The 20,332-nt window shown below is 38.6% G+C and overlaps 1 protein-coding gene across 4 annotated transcripts in view; it reads right to left on the reverse strand.

The window, feature by feature from the left end:
* The window catches only part of kcnab2a (potassium voltage-gated channel subfamily A regulatory beta subunit 2a), a 216,074-nt gene that overhangs the window by 142,952 nt on the left and 52,790 nt on the right, over window positions 1-20,332 (reverse strand). For all 4 annotated transcript variants that reach the window (XM_061938796.2, XM_061938819.2, XM_061938804.2 and 1 more), the window contains exon 2: window positions 2,827-2,982. In XM_061938796.2, coding sequence (XP_061794780.1) covers window positions 2,827-2,903 — 77 coding nt within the window. In that variant the 5' untranslated portion in view covers window positions 2,904-2,982. The remainder of the gene's footprint in view (window positions 1-2,826; window positions 2,983-20,332) is intronic.

The following is a 20,332-nucleotide window of genomic DNA, read 5'->3' on the forward strand; positions in this document are numbered from 1 at the left end:
CTGCACATTGCAGTACACTACTAGTCGGTCACTACGCAATGCTTAAGTGTGTGGGCCTTTTTTTCCGTGTTTGCCAACTCAATTCAAGTCTCAAAATCACAACAGACCAGCGTGGAATTGATTGATTGATTGATTGAAACTTTTATTAATAGATTGCACAGTATAGTACATATTCCGTACAATTGACCACTAAATGGAAACACCCCAATAAGTTTTTTCAACTTGTTTAAGTCGGGGTCCAAAAGAAAGGAAAGAAGGACAATTGCTGTGAAGTTAAAAAAAATAATATTTACGAGGAGTACGTTAATAGCGCTCACAAGTATGGAGGAATTGACGAAGAAGGCTTCGTACCGCAGCAAGTTTTAATTGTGATGAGACCAAACTTTTCTGGAATAAATGCCAGAGCAGACTTATTTCCTTCCTTCGCTCCCTCTGTCTTGCGTCTTTCTCTTCAGCTCCTCTGCCAGTGTAAATGTAAGTTACCTTTTTAAATATTTATTATTGTAGCAATATGGTTGTTAAAGTTAAGGATTTTTGTGATTGCTGATCGTTTGTGAGGGCACCACAGTGATGTGTGTGTGTGTGTGTGTGTGTGTGTGTGTGTGTGTGTTTTGGCTTGTTATTAAATATAAAGTTGATCCATCATCCCCTTGTTATGTTTGTTTGCTATACAGTACTTCATATTGTGTTTAAAGTGTACAAACTTTCACTAAAATATGGACTTTTGTCGAAGCTTGAACCCATTGTTCATATTTACATTGTCTCTTATGGAAAAAAATGCTTCACTATTTGAACCTTACTAAACTGTCCCATGAGTGATGTCTGTAGGAGTTCTTTCATTCATATCTGTACATACTTGTAATGTAATGACGGTAGCGTCATTAGCGATGGCTAATATGCGAACACGTAATGTTAACTTACACCGGCATGCTTTTTGTATTGTTTCAGTTTCACAAATTCTGCAGTTAACTCACCAAAACGTCCCTGGGAATTATTGAGTTGTTTAGCTTATTGGAGAGCTAACTTTCGCAGCTAGATTGTCCATGAAGATGACTTCTGTTTTGTTTGATCAGCCGTTGTACTGCCGTGATACAGACAGAGTTTGGAAACAATTAAAGCATGTAAATAAACATGTATTTTTTTTTGTACATAACTTGTTTCCAAACATATATATCTGTGGCCTATAGTCCGGTGCAGCTAATATATGGAAAAAAAAATGTTTCCCTATAATTTAATGGGTGCGACTTATATACCCTAGCGCTTTATAGTCCGGAAAATACAGTATGTGTTCTTGTCTTACATAAGTTGGTTTTATTGTGATGACAATTCCAAAAAAATGCAGTCCCCCTTTAAAGTAATTATTAAGTGTGAATGTTACATTTTAAAAAGCTGAAAATGGTCAACATTTTGTTTATTGCCATTAAACTCCCATTGGTACAAGGAAAGATGTTCTCAAGTGCTAATACAGTTTAGGCAAGCAGTAAGAGACAGGGAAAAACTATTTGTAAGATTCACAAAGAGAGAATATCTATTTTGTAATGTACAGGCATCGAATTTAACCGCGGCAACTACCACGACCGCCCTTGTCATTTGCAGTAATGCCCCCCAAAAAATGACCAGCATTTACAGCAAGAACATGCCGTGACCGCCCTTGACTTTTTACTTGTTCATGTGCTAGAGATGTATCGGTAAACGATAAAAGGATAAACTGCGGTAAAATTCCTGACGGTTCGTAATACCGTTTATTTAATTATCGAAAACCAACAACACTTGCCTTGACCTTAAAAAGCTAAAATTTGAGGCCTAAATGTATGTAATGTACTTTTTCAGTTTGTTCATATCACAATAAATATCTTAGGGTTAGGAACAGGCTTCGTACACCTTTTCCATGGCCAAGTTCAAGCACTTTTTAAAGACTTTCAAGATCAATTTTCCAGTTTTTCCAGTACCCTTCAAAAGGCAAAAACCAGTGTGAATCAATCCATAGCCTTGTTGTTTGAGGCCACCAAATGCTGTCTGTAGGAAAAATACAGAAAATCTGCTAAAACCTAAGCCTAACAATGAACCAGCAGTTATCATTAACTGAATGGGGCATAGAAAATGAAGCCATGTTTCTGTAGACTATTCAATGTCATTGGTGTTTGCAAATGTTGTTTACTTGTTTGTATGTATCCTCATCATCATTCATGAATACGCCATCCCTTACAAGAAATAACATTCATTATTATTGTTTACTTGTTTGTTTGTCTCATAATTCATGCATACATCATGTTCATTAAAACGACAACCTCCCGGCATGATGGACCGATGCACCACTGTCCTCTCGGGGGCGACACAGAGCCGTATATACGGCTTTGGCATGACAACAACCTAATGTAATGGTGCAGCTTTCATTTTTAAGGAAACTTTTTTTTTTCTTTCCATTTTATAATTAGCCTATTAAGTCAGACTACCGAGAAATATGACGAACATTTCCAAGCACTTCACCCAAAATTCAAGCATTTTTCAAACCTTGAAAACACAACATTAAAATCCAAGCATTTTCAAGGTTTTTAAGCACCCGTACGAACCCTGTAGGAAAAATCTCAATGTTAATTGTTTGCAATATCGTCCAGCCCTTCTTTCCCTGCAACCTTCAATTTTGCTGAATGAGGACTTTGATGGAAAAGGTTAAGACAGCCCTGCTTTAATATTTTCTTTACTGGAAAATACCAAAAATACGAGTATGAGCGCTGAGCAAACTGAACCAAAGTGTACACCAAGTATCTTTTTTCCTAAATTTTGGTCTGGATCGCTAAGAGACTGAGTTGCAAGGTGTGTCCTCACCTGTAGATCATTCCAGGCGACCCGGTCTGTCGAAGGGAAAGGCGAGCGGGCGAGTCTGTGGTCGATTCGGGATACATGGAGGCAGGAGGAAGGGGAGTGCGGCCAGCCTGCCAGGGGTGGTGTTCTTTCACCACAGTCTATCGCCGGTCTGGGCCTCTGCAGGGGGAGAGGACAGGAACAAAATGGTCAAACTCAGAGTCATCCATCTCCTATTTAATGTAATGAGGCATAAAATCAAATGCAGTTTGGGGTTGTTATTTTTTTTTAGAAGTCACACTTCAACGCACATTTTACAATACATGGAGGGGAACACGGTTGATGTGTCAGATCTATTATATAACACTTGGCCAAAAGGGGAAAGTAAAACAGCTTTTATCTACACTAAATGAGGACATTTGTACTTTAGGAAAAAACTAAATCATGGCAAAAGATCCAAAAGCAAACTAATTAAGGGACAAGGACTAGATACATTGGCTAGTTTTAGGCCTATGATAAAACATTCTAATTGTTTATTTTTTTAAACATGCATAACGGAGTTACAATAAACATGTTGGACAATTCAACAAATTCAAAAGGAGTAGGCAGAAGCAGAGCTTATTTGTTCACTTCCTGTGTTTACCTGTCAAGAAATTCTAATAGGTACAGAAAAGTGTGCAATGATTTCTAGATATCTAACAGAAAAAAGAAAAAGAAAAGAAAGAAATAACAGTGTTCAAATGAGTAACAAATAACTATTTTAATGTTTTAAAATATATATGTATAAAAACAATAGAAATATATATAGATTATACATTTTAAAATACAATGTCAGAGTGAATAAAATACACGTATAGACAATATTTTAATAATAATACATTTTATCTTTAATGCACAGAAGTCAAAGTGTAAGAGAAACATGTATATTTAGTGTGATCAAAACAAAACCACTGTATTGTCTTTTAAATAATACATTTAAGGTATTGAATATTTATATATATATTGAATCTACTACCATGAGCTAATGCAACAAAATGTTGTTCTTATCTGTACTGTAAAGTTCAAGTTTGAATGACAATAAAGGAAGTATAAGTCTAAGTCTAATTGACATTACATTAAATAATGCATTAAATAATACAGTAAATAATGTTTAACCTTTTTTTTAAATAACATAAAAAAAAATCAAGAAAATTAATAAATAATAATATTAATTATATATACAACAAAAGAAGCAATTACATTCCTAAATATAAACATCCCAATGACACTGCAAACTTGTATTATTGGTGATCTGCATTAGGGCTGAAACGACGCGTCGACGTAGTCGACGTCATCGGTTACGTAAATACGTCGAGGACGTTTTTGTTCGTCGACGCGTCGCATATTTACGTCACACTACCGTCATGGCGGAGCGCAAAGCAGACGATGCGAGCGGTGCGAGCGAGGGGAAAAAAGCACGCCAAAAGTCGTCAAAAGTGTGGGAGTATTTCAATAAACGGCCTAAGAAGAAACGCTACTTTTACTCCGCTACTTTTATCTACATTCAGCTCGCTACTCGCTACTAATTTTTATCGATCTGTTAATGCACGCTTTGTTTGTTTTGGTCTGTCAGACAGACCTTCAAAGTGCCTGCCTTACTGGTGACGTTTCACTTCGTTCCACCAATCAGATGCAGTCACTGGTGACGTTGGACCAATCAAACAGAGCCAGGGGTCACATGACCTGACTGGCTCCGAGCTAACTTCGGGTGTTACCATTTAGTGGTCAATTGTACGGAATATGCACTGTACTGTGCAATCTACTAATAAAAGTTCCAATCAATCAATCAAAAGTGTGAAGGAAAAAAGACCCTTTTTTTATTTCAACCGTAAAGACTGACTGCACAGTTCCTGTCTTCACAATAAAAGTCCCGCTCCATCGCGCCTGCGCTTTCAAAATAAGAGTCTCCGAAAGCCAGCGCAAACAAGCTAGCAAGCTACGGAGTTTGCCGCCAATGTATTTCTTGTAAAGGGTATAAAAACGAATATGGAAGGTGGACAAATAAGATGCCAAATAACAACCACTTTCATGTGGTATTAGACAGAAAGGAGGAACTTTTTTTCTCCTCCATTTGAAAACGTGGACGTTACCAGCACTGCTTCCTGATTACAATCAATGCAAGTCATCAGAATCAGGTAATACACCAACTTATATTCTTGTCTTCATGAAAGAAAGGAATCTATATGTTAAACATGCATGTATAATTATTAAAACACCTTTAACATGTAAACAAAAACGGCAAAATAAATAAATATAAATTATATACTGTATATATCAATGTATGTATATATATATATATATATATATATATATATATATATATATATATATATATATATATGTGTGTGTGTGTGTGTGTGTGTGTGTGTGTGTGTGTGTGTGTGTGTGTATATATATATATATATACACATATATATGATATGTGTGTGTATGTTACTCAGTACTTGAGTAGTTTTTTCACAACATACTTTTTACTTTTACTCAAGTAAATATTTGGGTGACTACTCCTTACTTTTACTTGAGTAATAAATCTCTAAAGTAACAGTACTCTTACTTGAGTACAATTTCTGGCTACTCTACCCACCTCTGCTAATAATGTTGTTGTATGCACACTGTGTCGAGCGGAAATGGCCTATCATAGCAGCACAACGGCAGCGTTCTTGCCATCACCATCAACTAGTCAATCGTCCGCGTGAGTATACATTGTCATCATTACACAAAAACATGAATGTGTCCTTTGTATCTGCGTTGTAAATTCATAAACTAAAGCACCGTTTCGCTCTGAGAGGAGCGTTTGGCGTGCCTGTTCAGTGTTTACAAAGACGCGCTCCTCTTTAACGCTAACGTTAATTAGTTGTGCAAATACCTTTTACAACATTAACAATTACGTATACTATGTACAAACAAACAATTAACTTTCACTTTAATCATACTATCATTGTTGTGTTATTAAGCAAGATAAGCAAAAGTTTTACTTTTGTTGAAATGTTTACACTGTTGTTACAGGATATTTCGTTTTGCACTTTTTTGTATTGATGTTTATCTTTATTTTTGCACATTTTAAAGCAAAATAAGCAATACTTTTACTTTTTAAATGCTTATACTATTGCAGAATATTAAGATTTGCACTGGATGTTTACTTTTATATTTGCACATCAAAAGCAAATAAGATACTTTTAATTTTGTTAAATGTTTACATTGTTACAGAATATTTTGTCATGTTGTTGTCAATGTTGACTGAGTGGCCATACTTTTTTTTTTGTAAATAAAAGCCATGCCTTTTGAAAAAACTGGCCTACATTTATTTTTTCATCTTCATTTTAAATAAATAAAAAAATCGGTAAAAGGAAAAATAATCTATAGATTAATCGAAAAAAATAATCTATAGATTAACCGATTAATCAAAAAAATAATCTATAGATTAATCGATAGAAAAATAATCGTTAGCTGCAGCCTTAATCTGCATCAATTTAATAATGTGTCATCAAAGAGTAAAAATGAATTTCTTTCAATATGCATCATAACTAAAAAGGTAATACTAAAAAAATGGGTAGATGTTGATAGTCCAACTCATACTGACTGGTATACACAAGCTATAGAAATGATATCAGTAGAAAAAAACTGCATTTAGTTTAGATAATAATGAGTCATATATTGGAATATGAGATACATTTTGTAAATTTGTTTTAACTATTAAATGAACCTAAAATTTGACTTATTTTCTCTTTGTGGAAAATATTAGACACAATGTGTTGTCAAGCTTATGAGTTGCGATGTTCTAATGTTCTAATATATAAACTAATGTTCCTTTTTTAAATGTTTTTATTTTATTTTTTATAAATGGCTGTGATGATAATGTCAATGAGGGATTTCTAACCACTGCTATGTTGGAATTCTTATTTATATTGATACTGTTATTGTTATATTACTCATTTTTGTTTGACTACTTTTGCATTGTTTTGTGTCATGTTTGTGTGTCCTCTCAATTGCTCTGTTGATTGCTATTCTGAATGTTGCTGGGCCGGGTATAGTTTTGGAATTGTATCATTATGGTATTATTGTGTATTATTTTGTTGGATTAATTCATAAACAAAAAAACAAAAACAAAAACAAAAACAAAAAAAAAAAAAAAAAAAAAAAATTATATATATATATATATATATATATATATATATATATATATATATATATATATATATATATATATATAAATAAAAAATAAAACAGCAGTAAATAAAATATTTACAATTTTTATGAAATTACGTCATGACGGTCATGGCATATTACGTTACATCCGTTCAATACTTAAACTACTTTTATACTATAAAGCAAGTAAAATATTAGTTTTGCAAAGAAAACATGTTAAATTTATGTTAGTTACATTTGTATAGCCAAAAAAGGAAACAACAAGCAACTTTGATTTGAATTTTTAAACACTGATACTTCAAAAGCTAAGCACAAGTTTCTGCCACTAGAGGGAGCCCTCTGCTCACTCTGGAAAGAGCAGAGCTCTTCTGAACCTCCAAACAAAACCTGAAGCTACATCCAAATATTTCAACTCCTTTAGATTCAAGTACACTCACATATGTTAAATACTATGCACATTACGTCAGGACAGCACAGCTTCCATATGTAGTTTAAAAAAAGACGAGTGTATTTACGTCATTTGAATCCTTCTCTTTTGTCTTATGGCTGCATTGCTAATGCAGATGTGTGCATAAGATAGATAAATCCACTGCTTTTGGATGACACAATTCTATAAATAATTCAAAGTGTCAGCCCTAGAAGCAGGTCACTGCGTCTGAGAGGAAAACTGTCTGGTTGCTATTGGTACTGAATTAAATGCTGGAATATTCCTCATCACACTGAAATAAGGTTAGGGAAATAGTCCCTGCTGATATGTAAAAGTTTACAGTAGAGGACAAAAATGGAAAGAGTGGCATCTGTCACCCCGAGAAGCCCGTGCGACCTCATTTCACCGGTGGCTGAGCGAACAAGGTGACATTCCACCTCCATCAATTTCCCCGGGCAGAAGGAAATACGCTCCCAAGGACTCGTTTAACGTTCCCTTGCCATTCATTTCAATCATGACACAAACGGGACAGCGGCCAGATCCGCCATCAGGTGGTGATGATGATAATGATGATGGCGGTGGTGGTGGCGTGACCCAGATGGATGAAAGGAGTAGTGAGTGGATTTACACAAAGCACAGCAAAGTCTTCCCGAGTCATTTGTCAGTGTCAAGGCATCAGTTAGAGCAGGGGTCGGCAACCCAAAATGTTGAAAGAGCCATAATGGACCAACAATCCAAATAAAATCTGTCTGGAGCAGCAAAAAAATAAAAACCTTCTATAAGTGTTATAATGAAGACAACACATAATGTAAGTGTCTATATTAGTTATATTAGCCTACTATCAAAATGACTATGTGTCGCAGGCTGACGCAAATCTTCGTTGACAGAAATGTTGAAATGTAATATTTATTCTACCCATTTTTACAACGTTGGAAAACATTAGCAAAACTTCTCAAAAGGTGAGATAACTCCTGGAAATGACTGTCTTAGAATGGCCAAAGGTATAGATGTGTGTGTCCAAGTTAAAGGAAACGGCAGGCTGTCTTATTCTAATGGATTTATTACAATCTATGCAAGCTGGGTTACGTTTGCAGTGGTCTCTAACGGCACACAAACTACTATCAGAAATGCAGCCTATATTACATACAGATAATGTGTCATGAGAAATGCAAATATACATTAAATACACAGTACATAAAGGAAATTAAATGAGCTCAAATATACCAACAAACGAGGCCTAATGATGCAATATGTACATACAGCTAGCCTAAGTAGCATGTTAGCATCAATTAGCTTGCAGTAATGCAGTAACCAAATATGCCTGATAGCACTCCACACAAGTCAATAACATCAACAAAGCTCACCTTTGTGCATTTACGCACAGTATAAAATGTTTGGTGGACAAAATGAGACAAAGAAGGAGTGGCATCGTTGAAGAAAGTTATTAAAGTTAAAAAGTTAAAGTACCAATCATTGTCACACACACACACACACACACACACACACTAGGTGTGGTGAGATTATCCTCTGTATTTGACCCATCACCCTCACCCCTTGGGAGGTGAGGGGAGCAGTGAGCAGCAGCGGTGGCTGCGCCCCGGAAGCATTTTTGGTGATTTAACCCCCAATTCCAACCCTTGATGCTTATACAAGTAAACAAACTATGGTGAGTTCAAGGATTGCCAAAATTAGTAGGACAAAACGTTTATCAGAATCAGAAATACTTTAATAATCCCCGAGGGGAAATTAACATTTTCAGCACAATCCCATTCAAGAGCAGACAAACATTACAGGGAGACAGAACAGGATCGCTGACGGGTCTGCCAACTTCCAGCGGCCCTTACAAAAAAGGTGAGAAACAGGTAAAAGCTGTGGTGGCCTCTGCGGTGTTCCACGCCATCTGCTGGGGCGTGGGGGAGCATGGTCAGAGACAGGAGCAGACCCAACAAAGCAACCAAAATAGCCGACTCCACCCTCGGCCGCCCACCAACTCTCGGCCAGTGTCCAGTCTGCATGGATGAGCGAGCATGCGTCCAAGGAGACCGAGGTGTCCGATGCCTGCTCATTCAGCCAAGACACTGTGAAGCTTGTCCGTCCCACTATATATATAAATATAATATATATATGATATATTAATATAAACAGTGGGATTTCTAACAATTAGGGAAGTTTGTGTCATGTTTGCCCTCCTACAGAAACCCCATGAAAACAAAAATATATATTTTTCCCCCCATCTTTTTCAATTTTTATAATTTTTTTTAAAAAACTCCAGAGAGCCACTTGGGCGGCGCTTAAGAGCCACATGCGACTCTAGTGCCGCAGGTTGCAGACTGCCGAGTTAGAGTGGAGGTTTGGCAGAAATCAACGCACACTTCTGGGCAAAAGGGACTTTGAACTAGGGCTGGGCGATATGGCTAAAACTAGCGTATCCATCCCATTCATTTTCTACCGCTTGTCACTCTTGGGGTTGCAGGGGGTTGGAGCCTACCCCTGGTGCACTCGGGCAGAAGACAGGGTACACCCTGGAAAAGTGGCCACCTCATCGCAGGGCCAACACAGATAGAAAGACAAGTGTTCATGGAAAAAAATAAAATAAAAATGTTCCCCTAAAAATTTGTGAGTGTGGCTTATACACAGGTGTGTTCTATAGTCCGGAAAATACAGTAGTCTTTGGTGACTAAGTCTGCCATGAGTAGTAGTGGTGTTGAAAGGAAAAGCAAACGTGTAACTAACTGTAGGCTTTAACACAGACAAAGCACTGCTTTGCTTTTGAATTGAGTCTTGTTTTCACTCCTTTAGAAGATCCAGCCTGAAGCGCCCCTCGTCTTCCCCTTATAGCAGACTGTAGCACTTTGGCCAGCATTGCAGCAGAGATGCAATACTGGAGTGAGTTGCATAGCTGGACAGGATGCTGCTGGTGTGACTGCAGCACTGCGGTACTAAACCGACTCATCACTGGCACAATTTAGAGCGTTTATGTACTGCATTAATGGACCAGTGTGCACTTGCTTATATTGAAATCTGCAGACAGACACAGAATGAAGGTTTAAGTAAAAAATAACAGGGGTGTAACGATTCGATAATTGTGGTTGCCGATACGATTCAAGGACGATATATTTTTTTTTTTACAAAGATAACATATGAAACAATACAACGGAAAAAACAGAATACAATGGTTTGCAAATCCTTGAATAGACTGCAAAGACAAGATATTTAATGTTTGAACTGAGAAACAGTTTTTTTTGCAAATAATCATTAACTTAGAATTCAATGGCAGCAACTTTAGATATGTATTTGCATTTGATTTACAAAACCCAAAACCAGTGAAGTTGGCACGTTGTGTAAATGGTAAATAAAAACAGAATACAATGATTTGCAAATCCTTTTCAACTTATATTCAATTGAATAGACCGCAAAGACAAGATACACGCATATATGTATACTGTATATACACATACATACATATAAACATATATACACATACATATATACACGTTTATATACACCCATACATACACACACACACACACACACACACACACACACACACACACACACACACACACACACACACACACACACAGCCTATACATATGAGTACATATTATTATTATAATATAATGGATATATAAATAATAATTATCAAAATTGGTTATTTTTAGTCATTCGCAAATATCAAGCAGCGAAAATGCGCCAAACATGCATAAGTGTGGAGAGACTGTTTTGCATTTTTCCCCCATTGTCCCTTGTAATAGATTTACAAAATAATTTTGTATGCTCCATCATCAACATTGTTTGTAAACATGATAACTTGATGTATGCAATATGTATATTATGCAAAAACATCGCAACAGTGACAAAACAACTATGACAAATCCACATCCTCTCCTTTCAAGTATTAGCACTATTGCACATGCAGTAGTTTTACTGCTTCACAGGTTACAGATGACTCAATGGTAAGCCTTTCAACTGACTTCCCGGCTCGAGCATCTTCTTCCAGCTCCCAGGAGGAAGGAGCATCACGCCCACACCAGCACATCACCTATGTGTGCATTTTTAAATATTTCTGGGTTGCAATCACATGAACTAGACGCACTACCGGTTTTCAGGTGGGGGGCAAGTTATTGTGTATTTGCCTGCATCAGTACAGATTTGGGGGTGTTTGAATTGGTTTAGAGGCAAATAAACAAACTAAATATGAAAAAAATATTGAAAATAGGATGAGGTGGATTTATACACTCTAAATACAATTTAAAATTATTTTTCTTAAAAGTACAAAGGATTGGAGGCACATCATGCCTTTACATCTGGAGGGATTCACCAATTAAGCATTATTAATGGGGTAGATAGGAGATATGAACACAGAGATGTGTCTGTCTTCAAATGTTACAGCAAATGTTGTAATCTGCACTGTCTCACCCAGCTAATAACACTACCAACAAGGGTGTGGGATTCCACTCAATCAATCACAAATTTCATCCTCACATTAGACTGGCCTAATATCAAAAATAGTGGGGTCATGGTCTGCGGTCTTAGCGACCACTATCCAACCTTCTGCACCCGGAAATTACGTAAACCCAAAGGCAACAGACACATAACAGCACAATCCAGATCCTTAAAGACATACTCGAGTGAAAATGTAAACCTCAAACTAGGTGAGTGGGACTGGTCCACTGTGCTCACGAGCAACCGAGTCAATGGTGCATGGGATTGCTTTAAAAGAGCGTTCCTAGCGATACTAAACGGCCCACGAGAATCAAAGTTCTCCAGGCGGCCTCAACTTTTACCTAGCACTGCCGCCCACCACCAGCCAACCCTCTACATATCCCACCCCCGGATTGTAAATAACTATAACTAATTGTATATACTTTTTCTTATGCTCTATAAACTTCTATTGTTCACTGCTTGCTGTAAATATCCTCCATAATGGTGGCCTACATTATTATGTCTATTAGTGACTTTGCTTCTGATGAATAACTTATATGATGACTGTATTATGCTGATAGTATTTGCACCATGAATGGATTATCGTGGACGCCGACTTAAACAAGTTGCAAAACTTATTCGGGTGATACCATTTGGTGGTCAATTGTACAGAATATGTACTGTACCGATTCATATAATGAATTCTCTTCCCCCACAATCTGCTAATGAAAGCTTAGATCAAATCAATCAATCCGTGAAAGACAATGATGGGTTTATCCGTGCATCTGTAACATATTTGATTGACATTAACGAGTGCTATTTTGCTGTGATTGTGATGCTATGGAATATGCAGCCTATGAGAGATGTATTTAACTAGTTTATTAATACTATCGACCATGCTTTATTGATGCTAACCATAGCACCAAAGCATTACAGCTCCCATTGTTGTTTAAATGCAACAACAATGCACGCATCAACTCCGTGTGAGTTTCCAAAAGAAAAGTGTTCATATGTAAGTTATGGAGAATAAAAGTAAATCATAAACTTGCAAGTTCATACAGACATTGACAAAGTGGTTGCTGCAAACTCGACCGCATTTCTGACTAGGCTCCACTCGACGGGTGACGAGGTTTCTTTGGTTTGTTTGTTTTAACAATGTTTTTCACATGAACTATTTTAGGAGCCATGGAAACACCTTAAAGACAAAATATCTATAGAAAGTCCGGCTGGGTGTTACGGACCAAGACTGATATGCTGGTATTTTTAGGTCGAATCACGATATATGATATATTTATGTATTGGTATTTTAAACAAAAGGTGCAAGGTGTTTAATGTTTAACATCACATTACTGTTACTACCAGTGTTCTTAAAGGGGAACATTATCACCAGACCTATGTAAGCGTCAATATATACCTTGATGTTGCAGAAAAAAGACCATATATTTTTTTAACCGATTTCCGAACTTTAAATGGGTGAATTTTGGCGAATTAAACGCCTTTTTAATATTCGCTCTCGGAGCGATGACGTCACAAAGTGGCGTCACATCGGGAAGCAATCCGCCATTTTCTCAAACACCGAGTCAAATCAGCTCTGTTATTTTCTGTTTTTTCGACTGTTTTCCGTACCTTGGAGACATCATGCCTCGTCGGTGTGTTGTCGGAGGGTGTAACAACACGAACAGGGACGGATTCAAGTTGCACCAGTGGCCCAAAGATGCGAAAGTGGCAAGAAATTGGACGTTTGTTCCGCACACTTTACCAACGAAAGCTATGCTACGACAGAGATGGCAAGAATGTGTGGATATCCTGCGACACTCAAAGCAGATGCATTTCCAACGATAAAGTCAAAGAAATCTGCCGCCAGACCCCCATTGAATCTGCCGGAGTGTGTGAGCAATTCAGGGACAAAGGACCTCGGTAGCACGGCAAGCAATGGCGGCAGTTTGTTCCCGCAGACGAGCGAGCTAAACCCCCTATCGACCCTAGCTTCCCTGGCCTGCTGACATCAACTCCAAAACTGGACAGATCAGCTTTCAGGAAAAGAGCACGGATGAGGGTATGTCTACAGAATATATTAATTGATGAAAATTGGGCTGTCTGCACTCTCAAAGTGCATGTTGTTGCCAAATGTATTTCATATACTGTAAACCTAGTTCATAGTTGTTAGTTTCCTCTAATGCCAAACAAACACATACCAATCGTTGGTTAGAAGGCGATCGCCGAATTCGTCCTCGCTTTCTCCCGTGTCGCTGGCTGTCGTGTCGTGTTCGTCGGTTTCGCTTGCATATGGTTCAAACCGATATGGCTCAATAGCTTCAGTTTCTTCTTCAATTTCGTTTTCGCTACCTGCCTCCACACTACAACCATCCTTTTCAATACATTCGTAATCTGTTGAATCGCTTAAGCCGCTGAAATCCGAGTCTGAATCCGAGCTAATGTTGCTATAGCTTGCTGTTCTTTCCGCCATGTTTGTTTGTGTTGGCTTCACTATGTGACGTCACAGGAAAATGGACGGGTGTTTATAGCGATGGTTAAAATCAGGCACTTTGAAGCAATTTTTTAGGGATATTGCGTGATGGGTAAAATTTTTAAAAAAACTTCGAAAAATATAATAAGCCACTTGGAACCGATTTTGAATGGGTTTAACCATTCTGAAATTGTGATAATGTTCCCCTTTAAAATTACTTTAAAAAAGTAATCAATTTTAGTTGCTCGTTACTTAACCAAAAAACTAATTTAATTACTCACGGAATTACTCTTAACTAAATGTAATTCATTACAAAAGGAATGAATATGTTACTTTAAAAAAAAAAAAAAAACTTTAAATATATGTCATATGCAGTTGAGAGAAGTTCATAAGAGCAGTATGTGTATGTGCCTTTAAACGGTTGTGTCTGTTGCCAAGCGACGGGTGACGACGTCAGCGAGGGTTTCAGCTGAACTGTAGTTGTTAGCTTTGGCAGTTACCAGCGGCCGTTTGTCGGTTCTGTTAAATCTTTTCAACGGCTTGTGTTACCTCTGGTTAATAAAGAGGAGCCACTGACCGCCCCCGCCAACTTCCGGAGCTATGGTGCGGGCACGTCTGCTGTGCGGGAAGGCGAATGTGGAGGGGGGGTCAGTGTCTTCAATGCGTGGTAGCGACTCCGGATGCGCGTTAGACACTTCCCACGTGCCGGACCCTTTGCAGCCACGGTGCCTGCCGGGCCTTCAAAAGACACCGTTACGGCGGTATTGTCTTAAATATATATCTCTTCCTAAAATATACCGATATACCGCCGAGCTCGAATTGGAAGCATTTCCAGAGGCCATGTGCGGGATTTTCACTCTGCTTTCAATTGACTTCTAACGAGAATTACACTGTATTTGACCTCCGTGTGCCCGTATCCAAAGTGACAGCAACCGGACGTGATATCACATGCAGGCCAGCATTTTTTTTTACAATGGTGGTGTTGATTCGAACAAGGCCTGAAGGGTCGACAGGTTGTTGTTTTTTTAAGTGTAAATGCAGGGCGTTGAAAATTGTTTACTGCAAGATTACTGTTACAGCTACACATCATCAATAGAGTAAAACTAACCTGTCTCAGGTCGGTCAAAACCGGGGGTTCGGCAACCCGAGGCTCTCGAGCCGCATGCAGCTCTTTAGCACTGCCCTAGTGGCTCTTTGGAGCTTTTTTAAAAATGGAAAAAGATGGGGGAAAAATATATGTGTTGTTTTAATAATGTTTCCGTAGGACAAACATGACACAAACCCTCCTAATTGTTAGAAAGCCCACTGTTTAATATGTTTGTGTTTATGCTTCACTGATAACAGTATTTGAAGAGTGCCGTTTTGTTTTTCTAATTTTGTCTGTCCTTGAACCCACTGTAGTTTGTTTACATGTACAACTTTCTCCGACGCTGCCACAGAAAGACATATTTTATGTTAAAATTAAAGTACCAATGATTGTCACACACACACTAGGTGTGGTGAAATTTGTCCACTGCAATCGACCCATCCCCTTGTTCACCTCCTGGGAAGTGAGGAGAGCAGTGAGCAGCAGCGGTGGCCACGCCCGGGAATCATTTTGGTGATTTAACCTCCAATTGCAACCCTTGATGCTGAGTGCCAAGCAGGGAGGTAATGGCTCCCATTTTTATAGTCTTTGGTATGACTCGACCGGGGTTTGAACTCACGACCTACCGATCTCAGGGCGGACACTCTAACCACAAGGCCACTGAGCAGGTTTTATGCCAGTCCTTTGTCTCATTTTGTCCACCAAACCCTTCTATGCTGTGCGTGAATGCACAAAGGGGAGCTTTGTTGATGCTATTGACTTGCGTGGAGTGCTAATAATCGACGCTAACATGCTATTTAGGCTGGCTGTGTGTACATACCACATTGTTATGCCTCATTTGTAGGTATATTTGAGCTCATTTAATTTTCTTTATGTCCTCTGTGTATTTAATTTATATTTGCACGTCTCATGAAACATTATCTGTATGTAATGTTGGCAGCATTTCTGATGGTGTGCCATGTTGTTCCAGACCACAGCAAACGTTACCCAGCTTGCAAAGCTTGTAATGAAACCATTATAATTTATTGCTAATTCCTTTACCTTGGGCACAATCATCTTTACCTTTGGCAGTTTTACGCCAGTCATTACGAGGAGTTATCTCACCCTCTGAGACACTTACTTAATGTGTTGCCTTCATTAGGCTTTTAACTTTTTGCGGCTCTAGACAGATTTGCTTTTGTATTTTTGGTCCAATATGGCTCTTTCAACATGTTGGGTTGCCGGCCCCCGGTCTAAACCCAGCTCACGTTCCCTATTAGTGGGTGAACAATCAATCCAATGCTTGATGAATATGCAAATGTGCATGCAAAATGTGCATCGTAAAGATAGAAAATAGAGAAACACATGCTCCTCCATTACAGTCAACACAACTGAGCTCCTCTCATACAAATCTCTCTCGCTCTTCAAAACAAAATGCAAAACTGAGTCACAAAAGGCTGCTCTTCACACGCCTTCCCATCCCTAAATCCACCTACACCCAGCCTGAGCGAGCACCCTCTTGAGACGGGGCTTACGCGAGCAAGGCAGGCAGGCAGGCGGTGCTGGCCGGGAAAGCACCATACGGAGTCGTGTAGTATGTTGGCAGCTGCAGAAAATACACACTGACCCAAGCAGATGGCTGCTGAGGAAGGAGACAGGCGAAACAGACGAGAATGGCCAGGGATATCCTCCTTGTGAGCACAGTCGGGCATCGAGAGTGAGAGTCAGAAGCTTACCTAGCTTCTTTTAGCGTCAGCATTCTTCACTTCTTCCATGCCAGTGCCTCTGTAATGCTCAGCTTGTTGTTCTGTAAACAGTCCCCTTGACTAAGTTGTAAAGCTATTGGTTTCAGAATTAGTGCTGGAAAAATAATATTTGTACAACAAAGTATTAAGACTAATCCAGGGCTCGAACTTAACCACGGCAACTACGGCAAAAACCTGAAAAATAGCGCATGTCCACGAGTCGATAAGCTTCTTCTTTTTCTCTATCTTCTTGTTATGGGACATTAATCCTTCGCTGTTGCCATTTCTAATATAAAGTAGTGTAAAGTTCTTACTTATACCTGTCAGTAAACTCGCCATGAAAGTACTAAAACATACCGGTGTAGTGAGTTAACATTATTCACCCAAAGAACTTTAGTTAATAAAGTTCCGGTCGGACGGTTTTTCACGGGACACATTTCCTGTGTTGTTGTTTCCGGATGAGGAGATGCTGCTCCGTTATTGATTGAAGTAAAGTCTGAATGTCATTAAAACAGTTAGCTCTAACTTTTGACACTTCTTCCACTCCCGTCTTTGCACGCTACACCACTACAACAAAGATGACACTGTCGAAGGTGAGCCACGTAAATAAGACCGCCCACAAAACGACGCATCCGGAAAAGACTGTCAGAAAGCGGCTTGAGATGGTCTGTAAAACATAATCTATGCAACATTTTGACCAAAAAACCACCATTACATGTTATATAGACCACAAGGAAGTGTTTTACATTTAGAAAAAATAATAATAATATGACTCCTTTAATGTGCCCTATAATCCGATGTGCCTAATATATGAAAAAAGATCAAAAATAGACCATTCATCGGCAGTGCGCCTTATAATCCGGTGCGCCCTATGGTCTGGAAAATACAGTAGTCGAAATTGACCTCCTGGTCAAATAACTTTGTAACAAATAATTGATTAACGCATTTTTGCAATGACTTTTCAAATTTAAAAAAGTACAGCTTCTCTCCAACTATTGCCTGCGTCCAATAAATACGTCTTTTTCACAGTTCAGGTGAATAAAAATCTCAGCTATAATAATAATATTTATGGTAGTCAATTACACTCATCCCCTAATTGAAAGATAAGTTCAGAACATGCAGGGAGAGATTCAGTTATCACACTAAAAGACACCTAAAAACTATAACTGTTGGCCACATTTGATCATTTACTGAGTGTAAACGAATACCAGGTTATAATGCGATGTTGTTATTCTTATAGCCAGACCTGGCTATTAGAATAACAAAATCGCATAATAATTTGAAGACCTAATGAACCTCTTTTTGATTACCCAGGCTATAATGTTGTGCAGAAATGCCAAATATAATGTGCTCCAATAGAAGTACTTTACTCAAAAGAGCTCTGGTGGGTGTATATAAACAATGCATTCAGGTACTGCAGTGTCCTCTTGAAAGTCTGACCTCACCCTCTGCAGAGGACATTTTGTATTTATCAGTGGTTGGCACCACAAGTTGTATCATTTTACGGCTTTTAAATGCTGTGAAAAGCTTGTACAAAAAAGTTGGACCTCGGTGACCACCTTAGGAGACCAACTTTTACAAACCTTGATCAAAGCCTTCGGCCTTGGAACACCCCTGTGAAATGCACAAGGTAGTGCTTATTACCCGGTATGAGATCTATGATCCCTAGATGCTCGTATCACTGACAGCAGCAAGATGAATCAGCACTCGGCGTGTCCGCTTTCTTGTGCAGAGTTATAGCCAACCCCTTAGCGTTTACAAACAGGCGCTTCAACAGAAACGCCATACAATGCATGCATAAATCAGGTGTGCGGGCCACCTGGAGATGCAGAAAGACTGAGCAGAAGTGCAGAGGCTAGTTTGTTTAGTTGAACTGAGACTTGAGCTAATGCTGCAGAGAGGGAAAACGCTGCAGTCAACCAAGAGAACAGTGCAGTGGCAATATGAAACCAGCTTTTCATCTCCCTTGGGACACCAGAAGAAAAAAAAACACTATTTGTTGCATATAGGCAAGTGTAAGTTTACCAAAATAAACCTAAGGTCACCCCTAACCTAAAGAGAAAGGCTGTGAAATGAGTACACACTGAGCTTTATGAACTCACTGTTGGGTCATTAGAGCTTCTCAGTTTTAGCACATGCATCCTATTCCCCTGCATTGCAACAGCAAACAATCAGCTTCTGCACGGACTGCGGAATCCTGGGTCGGCCATGGCACTGCTCAGCCACACTCTTTATTCACACGGTCTGTGCCATTTTACCCACTCAAAGTGGTCATTTTGTCAAGGATGACCAGCACGTACACACAATTGCAAAACATTGACTGTTTTGCTTAAAAATATTCAATAATAATTGGTTGAAGATTCCTCTTTAATACTTGGTTTCTTGCAAGGGGCAATGGTACAGTTTGTGTTTGTGGCACAGTGGTGTGACGTTCACACAGCAGAATGCTGCTGAAACATCTTTGGAATTTAACATTTTCAGGGAAATATGCCTTCAACCTTGCCTAAATATCTCAGAAGAATTCAGAAAAGGTTAAGACTTAAGCTTAGTAGCAAAATGATTAACTCGATATGTACAGTACCAGGAAAGCTAAGAACAATGTGATGAAAACTACTGTATAGAACTCCTCGTTAGTACATCGTTTCTTGCACTGATACTGTTTGTTTCAAGATGGCGGCAGTTACCGTAAATACTTCAATTATCTTTAATACATAAACAGTGTTTCCCACAGGGCAGGCATCTATTTGTGGTGGTGTGGTCGGGGGTCGGGGGGCGGGGGGTGGCGGCGGCAGCGGCGATGACCAAGAAGAACGCGGAGTTGGAATATAATTACAACACTTTATGTACATATTTATATACAGATTTGAACAATTAGTTATTCACTGAAATATATTTATTAATTGTGGTTCTTACAAAAAATATATCTTATAAAATATAAAAGCTAAAATGTCTCTTAAAGCTCTGCCCCTTTAATTAGTGCATACTAAATAATTTAACTTTAGCCTACTACTACAACCATATTATTTACCAGCAACATAAAGTGAAACAGAGGCAGAGGTGTATGTTTTGTCGTGGTCCTCTCTATAAGGCACATAAGAATATAAATTAGGACCCTTTTCATGAGAAAAGTGCATTTCTGATCTGACCCTGCTTTATTTTTCAGTGTTTGCTGAGTCTCACCTGTTCCTTCCGCCCTAATTTTTCTACTTGCCCGA

This window comes from Nerophis lumbriciformis, linkage group LG03 (assembly GCF_033978685.3).
Source record: "Nerophis lumbriciformis linkage group LG03, RoL_Nlum_v2.1, whole genome shotgun sequence".
Lineage (NCBI taxonomy): Eukaryota > Metazoa > Chordata > Actinopteri > Syngnathiformes > Syngnathidae > Nerophis > Nerophis lumbriciformis.